Source organism: Syngnathus leptorhynchus, chromosome 11, assembly GCF_054491065.1.
Source record: "Syngnathus leptorhynchus isolate UIUO chromosome 11, UIUO_Slep, whole genome shotgun sequence".
NCBI classification, from domain to species: domain Eukaryota; kingdom Metazoa; phylum Chordata; class Actinopteri; order Syngnathiformes; family Syngnathidae; genus Syngnathus; species Syngnathus leptorhynchus.
In genome coordinates this window covers 11011614-11029593 of record NC_141205.1, presented here as the reverse complement: position 1 = coordinate 11029593, position 17980 = coordinate 11011614, and the positions used below count along the sequence as shown (strand labels likewise).

At 42.4% G+C, this 17980-nt stretch overlaps 2 protein-coding genes across 3 annotated transcripts in view; one reads left to right on the top strand and one right to left on the bottom strand.

Moving 5' to 3' along the window:
* LOC147049517 (band 4.1-like protein 1) overlaps window positions 1–5126 on the top strand; it is a 29482-nt gene extending 24356 nt beyond the window's left edge. The window contains exons 17-24 of one of the 2 annotated variants that reach the window (XM_085924532.1): window positions 799–849; window positions 1296–1655; window positions 1946–2071; window positions 2469–2522; window positions 2592–2687; window positions 2758–2838; window positions 2898–3008; window positions 3072–5126. In XM_085924532.1, coding sequence (XP_085780658.1) covers window positions 799–849; window positions 1296–1655; window positions 1946–2071; window positions 2469–2522; window positions 2592–2687; window positions 2758–2838; window positions 2898–3008; window positions 3072–3083 — 891 coding nt within the window. In that variant the 3' untranslated portion in view covers window positions 3084–5126. The remainder of the gene's footprint in view (window positions 1–798; window positions 850–1295; window positions 1656–1945; window positions 2072–2468; window positions 2523–2591; window positions 2688–2757; window positions 2839–2897; window positions 3009–3071) is intronic. The other variant, XM_085924531.1, reaches the window with a different exon arrangement.
* A 2269-nt stretch (window positions 5127–7395) lies between these two features.
* Window positions 7396–17980, bottom strand: part of LOC147049516 (contactin-4-like) — a 46715-nt gene continuing 36130 nt past the window's right edge. The window contains exons 12-22 of the mRNA XM_085923580.1: window positions 14489–14664; window positions 13148–13268; window positions 12678–12836; window positions 11802–11951; window positions 11465–11535; window positions 10350–10584; window positions 10018–10133; window positions 9080–9266; window positions 8864–8976; window positions 8602–8770; window positions 7396–7692 (exon numbers count right to left, since the gene is read on the bottom strand). Of these exons, the coding sequence (XP_085779706.1) occupies window positions 7601–7692; window positions 8602–8770; window positions 8864–8976; window positions 9080–9266; window positions 10018–10133; window positions 10350–10584; window positions 11465–11535; window positions 11802–11951; window positions 12678–12836; window positions 13148–13268; window positions 14489–14664 (1589 nt within the window). The 3' untranslated portion in view covers window positions 7396–7600. The remainder of the gene's footprint in view (window positions 7693–8601; window positions 8771–8863; window positions 8977–9079; window positions 9267–10017; window positions 10134–10349; window positions 10585–11464; window positions 11536–11801; window positions 11952–12677; window positions 12837–13147; window positions 13269–14488; window positions 14665–17980) is intronic.

Here is a 17980-nt window from a genome sequence, read left to right as displayed (position 1 = left end):
CAATGAATTCCTCAACTGTTGTCAGCCACGTGGTCCAGGACCAGCATAGTGGTCCGCTGGGACAAATAACGTTCTGACGCAATTGGGTCTGATGAGTCTGAAGATGTTGTCCTGGTACTTATCTTTAGTTAGGTCGTTTATCTTGGATGTCAAAGTCTGTGCCGCCCTCCAATGTTATGCCTCCCCAGACTGTCACTGACTGACTCACCACCAAATAATTCATACGGTAGGATGTTGACTGCCGTGTGTGTGTGTTATTCACTCCCGCTGTGCCTTCCTGCACAAAGGAAAAGATAGTGGCCGGCCCTGCCTGTGAATCGGCCACCTCCACGTCTCATGGGGGGGAATGGCTGGTATTGGCCTGGTGGGAGACACAGCTAACCTGCTGGCCATAATTTGGATGGATGGAATAAATTGTCCCCATGCTACCAGAGTGACGCAGGCCCTGCAAATGTGCAAAACTAGCCGTGAATCAGCCCAAATAACAAAGCCGTTCCTGAGTAGGGGTTGTCTCCATGGGTCATTTCCAACTTTTGCCTCTCTTATTTGTTCAAGAAGGAAAATCTATTTTTCCTGGAGAGGTGAATTTGCTTGGAGTTCGATTGGGATGTTTCTCAAGCTCACGCACCTTCTTGCTGCCATAACCATGTGCAAATGTCAAGGACATTTCTATCTGAGTCAGTCTTTTTTATAGGCCGTTCACCCCCTAGAAAACTACTCTATCTGAGGAAAATGTGATTTTTCTTCTTACCACTTCACCTTGTCCTAATGTACTATTTCTTCTGCTTCTACCCGCAGGAGCCCGTCTCAGCTCCTTTTGTTTACGATGATCCATTTATTGATGCCAAGGTTATTCATTTGGATTTAAACTCATTCGCATGCGTTCTCATCTCTACTTCTCCACTTTACATGATTTTCAAATAACTGCGTCAGTTTTTTTTTGTAAGGCTAAAATTGCTTGAATGTATTCCTTTTCACTGACTGTCTAGCTTCAATTGGCTGTGTTAATTCAAAATAAGAAGTTCACTTTTAATATCTAACTTTTTATGCTTAACCTAATAGGTTCTCCTTTTATACCTTTTTTTTTTGCGTTGTCTGACTTTCAAACAGTATTTTCAGAAAGTAAGCAGATTTGTATTTTTTGAACATTTTGGGGCAACGTTGCCCCATCCCACAGTTTCTCATCAATGTGAAGTCAAGCATGCGTTCAATCTCATCACATGCCATCGCCATCATCAGTCTGCAGTTGCAGTTTGTAATCTTGGAGTGGCGCCTCTCTATCTGTACCCCTCCAGAAGGAGCTCAGTGACAAGAGGCCGCAGACCATTGTAGTCCTGGAGGAGGAGCAGGAGCAGGACACTGTGGCCTGCATGAGGGAAGTCCATCTAGGCATTGAGCGCAAGTGCTCCAGTATGACAGTCAGCTCCACATCCAGCCTTGAGGCTGAGGTCGACTTCACTGTCATAACGGACCTCCACTCCTGCATGGAGGACAGCGCTAAAGGCCTCTCCTCTTGGGGAGAGAAGGAGAGACAGCCCGAGGTGGGACGAGAGGACTTTGAGGAAACATCGCGATTCTACTCAGCGCGTCTAATGGGCCAAATGGACAAATCTCCCATAGAGGAGAAACTTCCTGAAGAGACAATGTATCATGAGGTAGACAGATGACTGTGTTCCATCTTCACCAGCATCACCTCGTGGACTCATCCCACTCGGCTGCCCTTCTTTGTTGGTGTTTTCTGTTCATGGTTCCTCCCGGTTATTTTCAGTGATCCATTGTTACGAGTATGATTTTGTCATGATTTTTAATTCTGTTCATTTTTTTTGTTCATGTCATTCCTTCGGTTCCCTTTCTGCTACGTTACAGCCCGCATTAAATGACCATCTAGAGTAGCTGAAGTTAACACAAAGAATAATTTGATTAATTTGTTGATTTTATTTTATAGCCCCCTGTGGCAAGAAGAGAGCCCAGTGCTGTGACGATGGCCCAGAAGCTAAAGAGGGCCTCCAAGACAGAGTCTCACGCAAATGGATCAGAAGTTCAAGGGACTATCACAACTGTCTCATCAGAGGTAAATAATTGCTGATGAACATTATTGCTACAGAATGAAAAATGTGACATTGAACAGGATAAAATATTCAAGTGATGTTGAATCAAACTTTTGAAAATGTCCAACTCAGCTCTTCAAGTACTTATGAGCATTAAGAATGACGTCACAAGTGAAAGTCATACATGTATTGTATTAACGTAGTTGTACCAGTAGAGGGAGGCAAGATGTCAAAGCTTCGTATTCCTCAGCAACTCCTGACTTTTTGCAGTCAGCATGTCTAAGAGAGCATTTAACCTCTCACCTCCACCCCGTCTACAAATATTCCCGTGCCGTATTTTTCCCTGCCAACAATTATGACCGAACTGTCTGAAATTGTCTGTATTCATGTGTCTGAAGACGATTTATGTCCTTCCTGTAGAGACTCTCCTTTACCCAAGATCCTTTTGTTAGCCTTAAAGAAAATGGATCACCGGTAAGCATTTGATAAGAAAAACATGAGAAAATTACTGTAACTCTGAGAATTACCCACTTCCTTCTTCAGGAAAAAGCCAGCACGAAAGCTAATGAGTCCATTTTATCGCCACTGAGCATCACTGCGGAAAGTGTCACCACTGCAACCACGACACAAGTTACCAAGGTAATCTCTAAAGACCAAGTAAAAACACAATGCAAATAAAATACAACCATCTAATAACTGTATGCTGCAGACGGTCAAAGGAGGCTACTCAGAGACCAGAATCGAGAAAAGGATTATCATCACAGGAGATGATGACGTCGATCAACATCAGGTGAGCGAGGGTGATGCCAAGGTACTTGCCATCGTCATCTGACCCTTGTGCCCCTGTAGGCCCTCGCCATGGCAATACAAGAGGCCAAGCAGCAGCACCCCGACATGCTCGTGACAAAAGCCGTCGTTATAAGGGAAACGGAGTCTCCCACTGAGGAGCTACAGCAGAAGGTAAAGGAAAACCAAACAAGTTGTAACGTTCTTATTTGACCAAAGTCAGTGATTGTTCCCTAGTTACAGTCCTGATTGGCCAAAATGGGTCCCCGAGGCGGAGGACAAGGGCGGTCTCGCCCGCCCCTGGTGCAGCATGCCATGAAGCAACCTGTTAAGGGGACCATGTAGTCCTCCCTTGAGAACAGACTGTGAAGCAGTAGGCCACCTCCCTGACCACCAAACCCGCTGTGACCCGCCCTCTGACCTCATCCGGACCACCGTTCCCGTCACAGGCGCCCCACCCTAATTAGTCCTGGAGGATCACCCGCTCGACAGTGATTTGCTTTGGCCCCAATAATTTGGGGACACGGTTTCCTTGTTTAGTCAATTGTATTTATGTTTGGCTGCACACTCTCTTGCCGTCTTTCCATTTCTTTTCCATTTCTTTTCAAATCATTTCCTTCCACACCGCAGACATATTCCCTGTATCACTGACATAGAGTACGCTCAGCAAATGTATACGCATCAAATATTCTGGGCAATAAAAGGGGCACAGTCCCGGTGGTGCAGAATCCATCATGTGAGTTCTCGGCTATCTTACAATATTTTTACATTTGTATCTGTAGAGAATCAATCTTATGCCCGGTGTTGCTAGGTAAATAAATATGTACAAAATCAGATCATAATAACCTGCATGCATGATTCCAATGCATAAACAACAGAGGGAATAAAAAAAACCCCACAATATACGTACAAATGTCCTTGTCTTAAACCAAATAATTTGTTGCCCCCACACATAGCATCTCTTGGCTTCCCTTGGAAACTGTACTATGCATTGCTTACATCCACATGAATCCTACAAATAGAGTTGGAGCCGTGTCCGCTGTTTTGCCGTCAGTGTGAATCTTGTGCTACTGGTAAGCGAAGCAGTACACTGCTTGTGAGATTTGCAATAAGCAGCCATTTTTTTCTGTTTTCTAAGGGGAAAAAACTGTGAACTGTCATGCATACTGAAAGGTATAAAAAGCTATAGAACACAGTCAGTCAGCGATAGTCCAAACACACTCGTCATAGCTTTTGACGCTTTCATCATTTTTAATGTGCACATCCTTACAGCCCTCAACCGCATACAGTTCGTAGATATAATTTCGTATGTGTGGAAAGAATAGATAGTATACTAAGCTGCACCTAGTAAATGCGGCAGCTGAACTGTTGGCAAAATGTATTTTCTTTAGTAATGGACATACTACTGATGGGCTGTTCTGAGAGAAACTCATGTTACTTATCTATTTATAAATATTCATATTTCTGTGTGTTATCCTGTAATGTCATGCTTGATATAGACTTTAATGCACCAGGTTGTGGACGGATAAGAGATTATGTTTCAATGAAAAGACAACAGAGCACTTGAAATGTCGATAGAATGTCACATTTATGGGTGCCTTACATTTGGAGTTGAACTCCCAAGAACCAGAGGCCCACTTTATATGTGCTGACGATTGAGGCAAATACAGAACTACTTAAAAGTGCATAAGTGTGCCGGAACAAATTTTCAAAATTATATTCCTGAACAAAAGATGGAAATGTATATGGTACACTGAGGTGGCATAGCTCAGTGGGGAAGTGGTTGTCTCCCAACCCAGAAGTTGTGGGGTTGATTCCCAGCCCGTACGACCATATTGACCCCCCAGCTACTCCTGATGAAATTAACTTGGCTCAGCCTGAAGCATCAAGCAAACATCACCTTAAATCCTCCAATGCTTTTGTATTACATTCCTCTAGTGCATGGTGGCATCTATGTGCTGTATTTGCTTTCGGTCAAAAATGAAAAAAACATACATGCATCAATAAATGTCTCAGTATGGTTCAAAGTATGTTTCTGACTCTCGCACGAGCGATGACTTTCACAATGACTATAAAGAAAAAACGTGGAAAATAGTGTGTCCTTCTGTGAGCCTGTCAAGATTTTCTGAAGAAAAGCAATATTATTTTTGTATGATGCTATATTGCCCTCCTACGGTCGACATGAGTATATACAGTTCAGAATCTAACGTGCTTAAAGTGCCACCCAGTGCATAACTGCAAGAACAAGAGTGTGAATGGTGTGACGGTTCATTCGCCAATAGAGGGCGCTAAAGCACCACCTTTCCTCGCAGCTGTGTCACCTTGCAAAAGAGAAAAACACGTATACTAAAAATGAAATACAATAAAATACTTCAAAACTTATGCATATCTGTTTTTATATGAGAAAGAGGAATGAAAATATTAATTTATTGATGAGTAGAATAAATTCATTTAACTAACCATAACCCCTTACCAAGGAACTCAAGTTAAGGGTTAGACATGAGCACTTGGTCCGAATTTCACATCATCCTGAAATGGAGATCTTTCTGCACATGTCGATCGCTTGCATGGACTCTGGCGAGTCATTTCTGCTTCCTCGCGTAGACTGTGGGCCTCGAGTTTCGTCCGTGCTCACAGTTTGACCGTGCTTTGAGCTAGACTTGCTCTGGGCACAAAACAATAGGGGCCCAGGTGTTTATCAACAATGAGTTGGATCCGTACACACTGAGGAAAGTACCAAGAGTTGTGTTGTTATATAAATCAATATTCTTTATTAACACAATATAAACAACAAAGCAAGAGAGGAAGCCCTCGTGTTGAGCAGACAGGACATGTCCGAGAGGCTGACTTAGACTGAAGCGTGGAGTCGGCGCCAATGGTTGTTCAAATGTCGAGGTACACGTACAATATACACAAAACTCTACCGTGCACGAACCGTATGAATGCCGCACGGTCCTGAATTGAAGTCACTTTGTCAGGAGCAAGTTAACTAAGTATGCGCAGTCATGCTGAGCAACAGTTAGCAACAGTATGAAACAGAATTATACATAAAAACCAAGTATGGCCTCTTTTTTTAGAAACTGTTTTTTTCATATATAAATGATTTAAAGTTTACAAAACAGTATATTACATATCCACTGATGCATGATTCTGCGTAGCTTACAGTCAGTCACACTTCCCTAAGAGCTACATACAGGCTGTATAGCACCTGTGCACAGCCATCCCACGTGGCGTCAGGAGACTATGAGCGGAGAAAAGGACAGATCAGCAGCATTGTCATTTAGCATTGTTTTTCGAACACACCACTATAAAAATGCACTGCACGAGGCCTCATATTGCCACATAATCCCTCAACTGAATTTAGCTGCCCATCAGCCCTTGCCCCCCTCCCTCCTCAAGAAGCTGACAACATGGACACCTGTCAAAACAGCAGCACATAAACATCACCACGGCTGCATCGTAGCTCTACCATTCTACTGTCCTCGATATACATAATGATCATAAGTTAAGGCTCTTGAAGGACCTGAGGATTTTGAAGTAATGATGAGGCACACAGAAGGCAAAGAATCGCTATTCACACGGGGGCTAACCCAAAGAAAAGGGAGCATGGAACAGCCACCAGAGAATGAGAGGACACCCAGGAGACAGCCTGCCGCTGGTGGTGGGAGCAAAGATGTTTTTTTTTTTTTAACTTGAAGAGGGGTTCATTTAGCAAAAAGAAATGGTATTGCAATTTTTACATGCTAATCCTTTACTTTCAGCTTTTTTTAATGAACCACCCCCCCAGATCGACCTCAAATATTCATACATGCTTAAAACAGTTCTGCTATGAAAATGTATTCCAAAGGTGTATCTGAAATAACAATGAAAAATTGAAGCAATTGTCAATGTGTGTGTAACTCGATTGCATGAATTGCAATGAAAGTGGACACACTCACCGTTTGTTCAGTATAAAACGCTCATATTGTAAATTATTTCCTCTCAATTTGACACCATAATTGTTGAATTCCACACTTGACTGGTTTGGTAAAGCATTAACATGTGTTGTTTATGGACAGAAGGAGAAAAAAAAAAGAGCGATGCAAGTCATCTCATTTGATGGTAAAGGATGACCAAATAATATATGGGTAGCAAAACTTTGGAAGCGTGGAACTGTAGACATGGAGTAAATATCTTTGACTGCTCTTTGTTGTTGGAACATATTTGCCGAAAGTGTTCAAACATATTTGGTAAGACATATGCCGAACTACTTTCTCAATACGTTCGGACGACTTTGCAGGATCCACACAGGTCAGTCAAAAATGTTTAGACCACTTTGGCAGTTTCACATGTCGATGAATAATAGATATGCGTTGAGATCAAAATCAAGTGGTCTGATTGGCTGTTAAATTTCTTCACCACCTAGTGGAAAATTTTGATCTGGCACTGTTAGTTGTCACCACAACATGTCTAAACTGCTCAAACACAAATATAAAGCTTGGAATGTTGTCCCAAAAAACAAAAAAAATGCACACACACACACACACACACACACACACAACATTTTATTTCTCCTGTTCTTATGAAAGCTGCTTTGGTAACATTGTAGTCATGACATCTGTACATCTTCCTCATGTAGACAAGGCGCTGCAGAGAAAACCTTCCCAAATGTCCCAGTGGCATGTTTTGTATTTGTATTTTCATGGGTGTATTCCGTTCGTCTCTAGAACGGAATGAACGGGTAGACTGTCTACACTTCAGATGCAAGGTCTGCCGGGGGCTGTTTGTCATAAAGATGTCCGTGCAGTGAAAGACAGCGCTATTGTACTGAGGGCTGAGAGAGTGGAGACCTTGGACGCAGAGCCGACTGCATTGGGACCTGAAAATATAATGAGAAGATTAAGAAGGGTTAACCTCCCCTAACCCGAAACCTAAACCAAACCCAGATATACTCAAGATTTTACTTATCTCATTCAAGAACTACCAAGGCTTTGTCTCTTATGTTTTGATTAGCATTAATTGTATGCTTTTACAGAAACGGTTTTACTGGTTTTTCATATAATGTAGAGGTGTGGCGGTGTGGAGTGAGGGCAAGTAAAAACAGATATTCCCCAAATTTATGCATAAGTTTATTATTTATTTTATTTTATTATTAATTATTGTTTGTAGTGCTTATTTGAGCTAGATTTGCTCCATTTGTGTGGTCTACACCAAGAGTGGGATGATATTATCCATATTTAAGCCAGTTTCTTTTAACTTAATCATACTCAAACACATCTTAATACAATATTAATAACAGTGATAAAAAGGATGGAATGCACACAGGTACACAGGACCTAGCTATTCTTTTCCATTTTTCCAGTGGGAGTAAGAACAGCCTTAAGATCTGTTCTAAATTGGAATGCCTTTGACCTTAGAGATTGCACTATATTGTGTAATAATAATAATAATAATAATAATAATAATAATAATAATAATAATAATAATAATAATAATAGTATGTTTTATTTCTGATGTACCGATCAAATCGCAAAGTACTACAGTAAAACGTGTCTATTAAAAGACTTAAAAGCTACAACAGAAAAGACAATTGTCATGAAATAATTTGCTGTTCCTTATGGTGCTTAATGACACGAAGGTCTCATGTAGGACTTTACGCCCTCGTTTGCTCTCTCTCTTTCTCTCTCCTCCAGATGATGATCACTAATCTCTCCTGTTCATGCAGTCAGCGGGTGAGCAGATAATGCAGCTCAGCGGCTCAGAGGACACTAACTAGCTCTCCACTGACCTGCTATCCTTGGGATGGTGATCTGCCGACTACTGCTGCCTTCCCCTCCCTCGCCAAATGGTTTGATCTGGATGATATAATCCTCATCAGTGGGCAGGGAGAGCTCCACTGAGGTGGTGTTTGTCTCCATGACATTGGGATGGCTGTGTTGGTTCTTTTTGTACAGCACCTAACAGTTGAATCAGGTCATTAGTTAAAAAAAAGACCCAAAAGTGAAAAGAAATGATCGGTGGATCGAGAGAAAAGGTAACAGGATGCTTACTTTATAACCCGTAACCTCCGACTCATTCTCCAGGGCTTTAACCTGCTCCCAGTTTAATATGATCTTGGAGTTGGATGTGTTCCACATCACTTTACCGGGAGGCTGGCTCGGTGCTGAGCAAAAAACAAAACCAAAAAAAACAACAAAAATACCAACTTTGTTCACGCCGAGCAAAAGATGTCAACCCCTCGAGCGGTTGAACGATTTGCTACCTACGTGGTTTTTTGGTGGTAATGTTGACGGTGGTGCTGGGCGGACCGGCTCCTGCCGTGTTGTACGCTCTCACCGAGATGTAATATGTGGTGCTGCCTTTGACACCGTGAATAATAGTCGATGTCTGATTCCCCACAGTTCGTAGCACACTGGCCATGTCTTCCTTTTCTCTTCGGGTCCAGTACCTCAGCTGAAAATCAACAAGGCAGAACAAGTCCAACACAGACACTTTGAAAAAAAATCTGCCACCTCCTTTCAGTAAACTGGTAGATGTCAAAGCAGCTGGATGGAAGCTTGCAGTGGGTTAGCTTGCACATCTTTTTGCAACACGATCCACCCGTGGCAAATGGAGAAGGAGGATACTTTAAGATGAGTGATGTGAAAATAAGAGTAAAGAAATAAAAGGGGCAAAATATTCAACAAATCGCTGCACACAAATAGTGCTAACAGGTTTTCTTTGTCACCGTGTTTGTCAGGGCAGAAACAGCAGACATGCTTCATGTCCCAAATATAATTTGACTTTCCTTGCAAGGATGATTTGCTCAGACCCTGCTCCAGTGTTGACTTTTAGCGGTCAACATTTTCTATTCCTGCCACTTTATGCACTCTGCAGAAAGAAACGGCTCCTTTGTTCATATCCTGGATTGCAGAGTTAAAAGAACTGAATGTTGGCTTCAAAGTGAAACGTTCTTTCCCTTAAAGCAATGCGGAAGAACGATAATCAGTATCGGTTACATCACTTGGGAAAGCAACAAGGGGAAAAAAAAGGTGAACCCCATTATGCATGCAGCAAGCTATTATCTCTTTTGCCCAAGGTATTGTACATTAGCCTAAGCCATTCATCAATAATGGAAGAGAACAAGATTCAAGTCTCCCAACACGCCAAGGACTGAAAGCAGACCTATAGCGCAAACGAGACCCTATATATAATTGTTGTTTACCTCGTAGCCCAGCACTCGTTTCTTACTGGCATTCCAGGGAAGAGCTTTCCACGAAACTTCAATCTGGGAAGCGGAGAGGCTCTTGGCGCGGACCCTCGTGGGTGCTCGGCTGGGTTCTGAAGTTGAAGTATAAAGACTTCACAAGCGGCTCTCGTTTTTGATGACTACTCAAAGTGGAAACATTAAAAAAAACTCCCTGTTATTTTTTCTTCTTTATAATTTTTCTCAGAGGACCGGCAACATGCATTTCCTCAAAACCAGAGCCACTCTTCTGGCCAGATGCATTACCAAGCGCTCAGCATTTCAAATAGGACCGAAGGCAGAATTCTCACCTTCCTCTGCAGAGTAGATGGTGGTGACGGGTCCGAACGGACCTTCTCCCTTGTTGTTGTACACGCCCACCTTGACGTGAAAAGGTGAAAAGGGCTGGATGCTTTCATTTTTGAAGACATATTTGGAGGTCTCTGCGGAAGGCACGGCAGCTTGCATCCAGCCTGTGGCACCGTGAGGTCGGAAAGCCACAACGTAGCCGAAGCCCGGTCCATTTTGAAGCTCTTCGGGAACAGGCTACGAAAACAAAACGCAGCCATCGACTGAAACAACAGTGCCTTCACAATCAGCAGTGAAGGCTGATGTCACATACGCTCATGCCCCAAATATTCATGACCATTAATGATGAGGTTGAACTCACAGAGGTTAATTATTGTTATTAATTAAGTGCCCTATATGCCAGTGAAAAATGGCATGTGAGCCACGCCCACAAAGCTGTTTGAATGATACACAAATGTTCACCGTGTTATACCCCTGAACAGAGAGCAAGAACATGCAGGCAGACAGATGAAAGGAATTACTTTTAAGAAGGTTTGTTTATAGACATTAACTAAATTACTCCAATACGATAAATAGAGCATAATGCATATTGGAAAGAAAGGTCAGTCTTCTGAGTCGCTACAGATAACGAAGAGAGACTTGAATTTTTCCTTTTCCTTTTGATTTTTCTTCCTTGTGATTACTGGAAGGCAGAGCATAATTTCCCCTTTTGGTGTTGAATGTCATAAGTTAATTTTAGGGCTGCGTCAGAAGAAAAGCTTTGGCCAAGCAGTTGCCGAAAATTAATCTTGCGCATAATGAAATGTTAGCAACGATTCGGAGGAGTTTCACAGCAGGTGCTTTATTACTTTCAACTGCCTGATTTATTACATGATTGAAAGGTGCAAAATACAATGAGAGAATACAATTAGGGAGAAGGTTAAAAAGGCTGAATTTGATGATGCTCTTTACATTGAATATAATGATCTTTTCCAAACCATGAAACTATTTCTCCTCATCACTGACAGCAAGTCATTTCTCTTCATTACAGAACACACACACACAAATATAGTGTCGGAAAAGATTACATCTGGTAGAAGCCACCACTGGGTGACAGGTCTCCAGCGTGCTTGCTTACCTCCCATGTGATCACTAATTCGGAACGACTCCCACCGCCACCGCTCACATTTGCCGGAGTGACCTTTGGAGCTGTTGAAAACCCCCCCCCAAAAAAACAGTTGGCTGATGTGATGTTGAAAACCGACATGGGACAAAGGTTTGTAAAACAGTGAACTGAAGATGAAGATTGCGTAAGCGTGTGGGTGTCTGGATTATAATTTTACAACTGGGAAATTCAATGATTCGAACAACAGAGAGACAATTGGAAAGAGTGGAAATATATACAAAAAATATGCAATTATTTTGTGGAGAACCAAAACAACAACATAAAGACAGGAAGAGAGTTTCTTCTGTACCGGTTCCCTTTGTCTTGGCTTGTTTGGATGGCCTGCTGGGTTCGCCAGTCCCAATAATGTTGCTTGCTAGAACTCGAAACTCATAGTCCACCCAAGGGCTCAGGTCAATTACAGTCGCTGTCAGACGGAGGCCACCTACCACTTTGGGAACTGCAAAAAAAACAAGGGCTGCCTTCAGTCTCGAGATACTTTGCGTATATGTAGGAGTGCGTCAGCTTCAAACTGTGCCGAATGCAGACAGGCGAGGAGGAGTTACACTTTATGAAGCTTCGGTGTATTAATTTAACCAGACAGATTTTCACAACAAACCATTGACTCACAATCCGTAATATGAATGTGTTCTGAAAGGCAAAACAAGCAGACGCATCAAGCTTATTACAATCCACAGCACGCAGCCAACATTGACCAGGTATAATCCCGCACAAGGATTGCTGGAGAGTATACGTCACATCCCAAGAGATAAGATAAGAAAACCGTGAGACAGACTAATTCACGAGGCAGGTCCTTCCTTTTGGCTAACCTGTCCTTAATTCACAGCATATCAGAAGAGCAAGATGCCCAGTCCAGTACGCACTACATTATTGCATCCAGGCATGGTTACTAAGAGGTGCTGCTCAAGAGGACATGAGGTGGAAAACACAATCCATCAGCGCTATCATTTAACATCACATGACAGAATCTGCGCTGGCTTTATCGCCGGGATGGGATTCCTGTTCCAAGATTCCCAGGAGACTGATAAAATGGTGGCCAATGGTCACGGTACGATAGAGCCCCATATGGACTCGGGGTAAAAAGTAGATCAGCGGGGAGGCAGAATGAAGTGCGGCCTCCCTTGGTGAGATTGGAAGAGGCCACGCCTGGTTGGAGAGATCTTACCTGTGGAGACAGCCTGCCACCCTAGGGAAAATGGTGTCCTGGCCTGGATGGTGTAGGCAGTAATTGGACTGTGATTATCAGCACCGGGCCTCCAGGACAGCGTCACTGTGGTATCTGTGATTTCGTCTACTTGGATGCTGGTGGGGGAGCTTGGGGGACCTGGGAGCAAGCAGGAAGAAGCGAGATGGAAGGAGCGAGAGGGAATGTAAATGAGGAAGCCGCAGAGAGATGACGTCCAGAGTCACATTGGTTTTTAGCACCTACGGCCACTATCACAAAGTCAATTCGCTCTGCAAACATTGGGAGCTATTCTGTCTAATTAGATGGTAAAAACCTAAAGCAGATAAATTGCTATTTGGTTACTCGACTTTTCCATTTCATTTGTGAGGCATAAGCCAGTCCAGCAAGCACGCCCCCCCCCCCCAACAATTAGGAATATTCTTGGAGAGGATGCTTTTAGTTTTGCTTACCTCTGACAACCAAGTCGACAGCAACAGAGATACTGTCCACCTTGGTCTGCACGGCACACGTGTATTTTCCAGCATGCCTCAGCTGGATGTTTCGAATCATTATGTCTCCTGCCGAATGCTGCTGCCATTATAAATAGAAAATCACAAACAGACACAGATATACCCAAAGTAAATCTCATTACACTAGCATTTCCACAATCCAGCCGCATGGGAGCACAAACCTCATTTCTGTGTTTGATTTGAAAATTGAATGTGTAATTTCGATATCAACGAGCTTCCCTCTAACGTTTTCCGCAAGCAGCCACTATGCACTGCATTTGTCCTGCAACTTTAATTACAGAAAATGCAGCAGCACAAACCGCTTGCGTCTGATCCCAATATAGGTCTTTCTCAGTTACAAGAAGCCGTTGGGTCTTTAAGGGAGCAATTCCCACCTTTTCAATATCACAGAGTGGAGCCGAGTTGCTCCGCTAATAAATTGGACACAGTGGAATGCTGTGGCACAATGACAGCAACAATTCAGTGGAGTGCTTTTATCTGTGTACCAGGTGTGTACCGCAATCTCTCAGTACCGCAACCCTGCACTGTGTATTTTTGAAACTACAGAACCTGAATAATAATGGAGAATTGATGGGTTCGGCTCCAGGGTTTGCTTTTCTTTATTCCTGCCGATTTTAAAATAAGGTTAGACTTTCAAAAATAAGCCAATACGCTAAATGTGTGCAGTGCATGGTGCATTTATGCCCTCTGAAATACAACATGGGTTCCCGAGTCTGGATGGAGGATGGGTATGTACATTTCATTTACCGTAAATTTGTTATGTTTGAAAAAAATTACAGGCATCATAAATAATAAACTTGATACTAACATTCCCTCTGCACTGCTGCTGAATTTGTTATGACTTTGCTAAAAGAGACCAGAGAATACTTCTGAAAAGACCAACAACTCTTTTGGAGAGGTCACAAGCAAAATTGTCTTTTATAAAGCCAGCAAGCACACTGCAATTTAGGGAAGTGCATCGACACTCCTGTTTCCTTGACATGCAATTACCGCGCTCTACTCCGGCTAGTAAGAATAAAGATTGGGGGAGGAAAGCAATGAGGAATAGAGTCTAGTTTGAAACTAATTCAGTTAAAGCGTTTTAGGATGAGGTGGAATGCAGATACATAGAAGCTGTTGCCTTGCATATGTTTGTTGATTGGGACGTGCTATGTTGTGTTTATTTACATTTTATTCTGAAGATTAAATTAAATGGAAGTTAACGGTCATGCGGTGATGAACATTTTAGACAGTTTTGTCGTGTGTTATGTCTTCATTGTCAAATATCACATCTTAACTTACACCGCCCACTTTCTCAAAAAATCCCCCCTGGCTGCCGAAGTGGATGAGCTGCTCATTGAAGAACCAAGTGAAGGTGAGTTCCAGAGAGGGATCGTGGCTCACTTGACATGGTAGGACCACGCTCTCGCCCACAGTAACGTCCAAGGTTGCAGGCGGCGTGGTGATGATGGTGGGCTCTGGAAGAAAAAGAACACAACAGTTGTATCCAAGAAGCTGCTTTTATATGCCGTTGGAATTATTTACGACAGAAACAGAAGCTGCTTCCGCCAAAAGCTCCGCATTCCATCATCTACGTGAATGTGTCAGACACTTAATAGGGAGACGTAAGGGACTATAAGCACATGGCACAAGAAGTAATTTGCAAAGCTACAAAAGCTACTATTTGTTTTAGCCCGAGCTTACGTCTGCTGGGATTTGAAGACGTGTCTCTCCTGCATTCTGAGTAGTCACAGTGAGTCACTGTGAACTCAGCCTTTAGCCCGGAACTCCTCAAGATGTTCCCAAAGCACCCCGCAAGAAAAACAGTAAACATTGGTGAACACCTCTTTGAGAGCAGTGGCTCTTCTGAAAACTGCACTCGGGCACATGTGGCAGATGAGGCGGGTGAAGGACATGAGAGAGGCCAGATCAGAGAAGGAGGCTTTGCTCATCAAGTGAACAACAACCTCACCCTCTGGTGGCTTTTGTGATTATTTGAAATTGCCACTCACTCTGAACACAAGAGTCAGCTAAGCTTGTCCAACGATCCTTGGCAAAGTAGATTATAAAATAAATAAATAAATAAATAAATAAATAAATATTTAGATAGATAAATAGATAAATAAATAAATAAATAAATAAACACACAAACAAACACCGGGCGGCTCGGTGACGCATTGTTTAGTACGTCCGCCTCACAGTTAGGAGGGTGCGGGTTTGATTCCACGTCCAGCCCTCCTTGTGTGGAGTTTGCATGTTCTCCCCGTGCCTGCGTGGGTTTTTGTCCGGGCACTCCGGTTTCCTTCCACATCCCAAAAACATGCTTAGAAGGCCAATTGAGCACTCCAAATTGCCCCTAGGTGTGAGTGTGAGTGCGGATGGTTGTTCGTCTCTGTGTGCAACCAGTTCAGGGTGTCCTCCGGCTACTATTTGATGACAGCTGGGATAGGCTCAAGCACCCCCATGAGGATAAAGTGGTACAGAAAATAAATGGATGGATGGATAAATAAACACATAAATAAACACATAAATAAATAAACGAAAGAATAAATAAACAAATACATAAATAACTAAATAGTTTCCAATTTTGTGGTATTTTTGTTCCAGTGCTACAAAACAAGCAAACTTATTTGGTATTGTTAATAACAATTACAATAGCATTTGAAACACCATCTGCCTACAAAAGTGTCAGGACAATGCCACCACCGCCGTATTTTGCAGTTTGCATTGTAAGGCCATTAACTTAAATGGGGGAAGCGAAGCGTGGGTGGCAATGAAACTCAATGGAAAACAAAAAGTTCAGCAATGTTGCTCCTCTACCTATATAAAAACAATGCTATCCCCTGAAATAAATGGGCATCATGCGCCAAAAAAAATCAATGTGCTGTATTTATACGCTGTGTATATATTTTTTAGGAATCCGGCTTGCAGTCAGATACGTAAACAAAGTAATAGGATGGAAACACAATAAAAGGCTCAGGAAGAATCTGCAGGGACGCACTTAGTGTCAGGAATATTTTATTCCTCTACCTACGCAACCCGGTAACATGCAATAGCTTCATCTGCCGTTTTAATCTCTCCGATGAGGTTGTAGCATCCGCCTCTTCTCTCACATGAACTGCTCCCATCACAGTTTGCGTAACCTGATCTCGGTAAGCAGCTCACGGGATTCACGCTGACACGTGAGAGTGGCTTGCTTTATTACCCTTCTCTGTCACCATTCCTGACAGATTATGTGGACAGGAAGGTCGGTGACATGGCCACACCGTGGGATTTGAAGCACAATTTGATTGATTTTTGACATCTAAAATGGTTTATTGCCTCGACAAAGGAAACGACAGTAACCCGGCATGGTTCGCTCAGTTAATTAGAGACACTCGCACCATTTGAGTATTAAACTAAATCAAACACGTTAACCTAACTAAAATCAGTCCGTTGCTCGGTCTCATTATTCTCAAATCTTACAATCGTAAAAGTCTTTATCTTTATTCCCCAGACTGCGGTCTTTCATGAATGTTCACAAATCATCATTGCAAGCGTACTTTGCATGTATACCACTTTCATTTTCCATTTTAAGGTTACTACTGAAGGTTAATGTCCATTTTAATCAACCACCTGGCATCTTGCTGATAATTCTACAATATAATCAGAAATTATTAAAGAAATATTTCATTTCTAAGAACAATCCTTGAGTCAAAGTTTCCTTGACACTAGAAAGAGAGTTAGAGTGATGCAATGAAGTGGAACAACTGAGAGTTGTTCGAGGGGATTTGGGTTTACATCGGCCTACGCAGCTTCTTTCAGCAAGACGATGCCAAGCCACATTTCTCTTTTGCAGACTTGAAATCCTTTCATTTTCTCAAAAAATGTCAGAGCACCTAATAATCAAGTGTGCTTTATGTATGTATTTATATTGGATTTATTTCCGTATTACTGTTCATTGAGACGATGCCTTATGAGGGCAAGGGCTCAGAAACTAAAAGTGAAGAAGAGCCACATGCCATGTTGGAACAGTGATGCAAACATTAGAAAAAAAAAATGCCAGATATTTTTTTTGGTATTTCACAGATAAAAATAAAAACCGAGATAGACCGAGCCAAATCATTTCTGCACTATGCTAGCCAAAAGAAACTAGCGCAAGAAAAGGTCGATTCTGATTGCCCGTTGTCACACATATTTACTAACTACTAATTGGCGATGGCTCAGGTCCAGTGAAATCTAAATTCAGCCAGTACCTGTCTAATCAAATGCAATTAATCTGGTAATATCCCCCAAGCGTTGGCATAATGTGGACATTAACAAGGCTTATTTATTGTGACTGCTCCTTTAGCTGTTTTCTACGTGACTCATATTCTGAATGCTTCCTGACAGGTATTTTTCAGCATTCATATCAGCAAAGTCAATTGGAATATAATACTGTCATCTCCCATGAGAGCTGCTCCCAACACACAATTGTCCCTGGCTAAATAGCTTTCCAATTCTCACTCAAATATTGCATGTAAATTACCCCATCACATTTATGAGACAATATCAAATGTGACGGAAAGGCAAAAAATCATATTGGCCAATATTTGTACATCAGCTGCTTGTACAAAAGGAGGGAATGGGCGTTCGCTAAAGCCTGTCTCATAAAGCTAAGTCCATAATGGCGATGTCTGTTTATGCTGAGAAGACATTACTGGGCACCCTGCCTCGCAGCTTCATTAGAAAATCACACATTCAGACAACAAGCCCAACCTGCGGTGAGCAGCACGTTTCAACCTGCCCTCTGACTGCCCGAGGGTGGATGCAGGA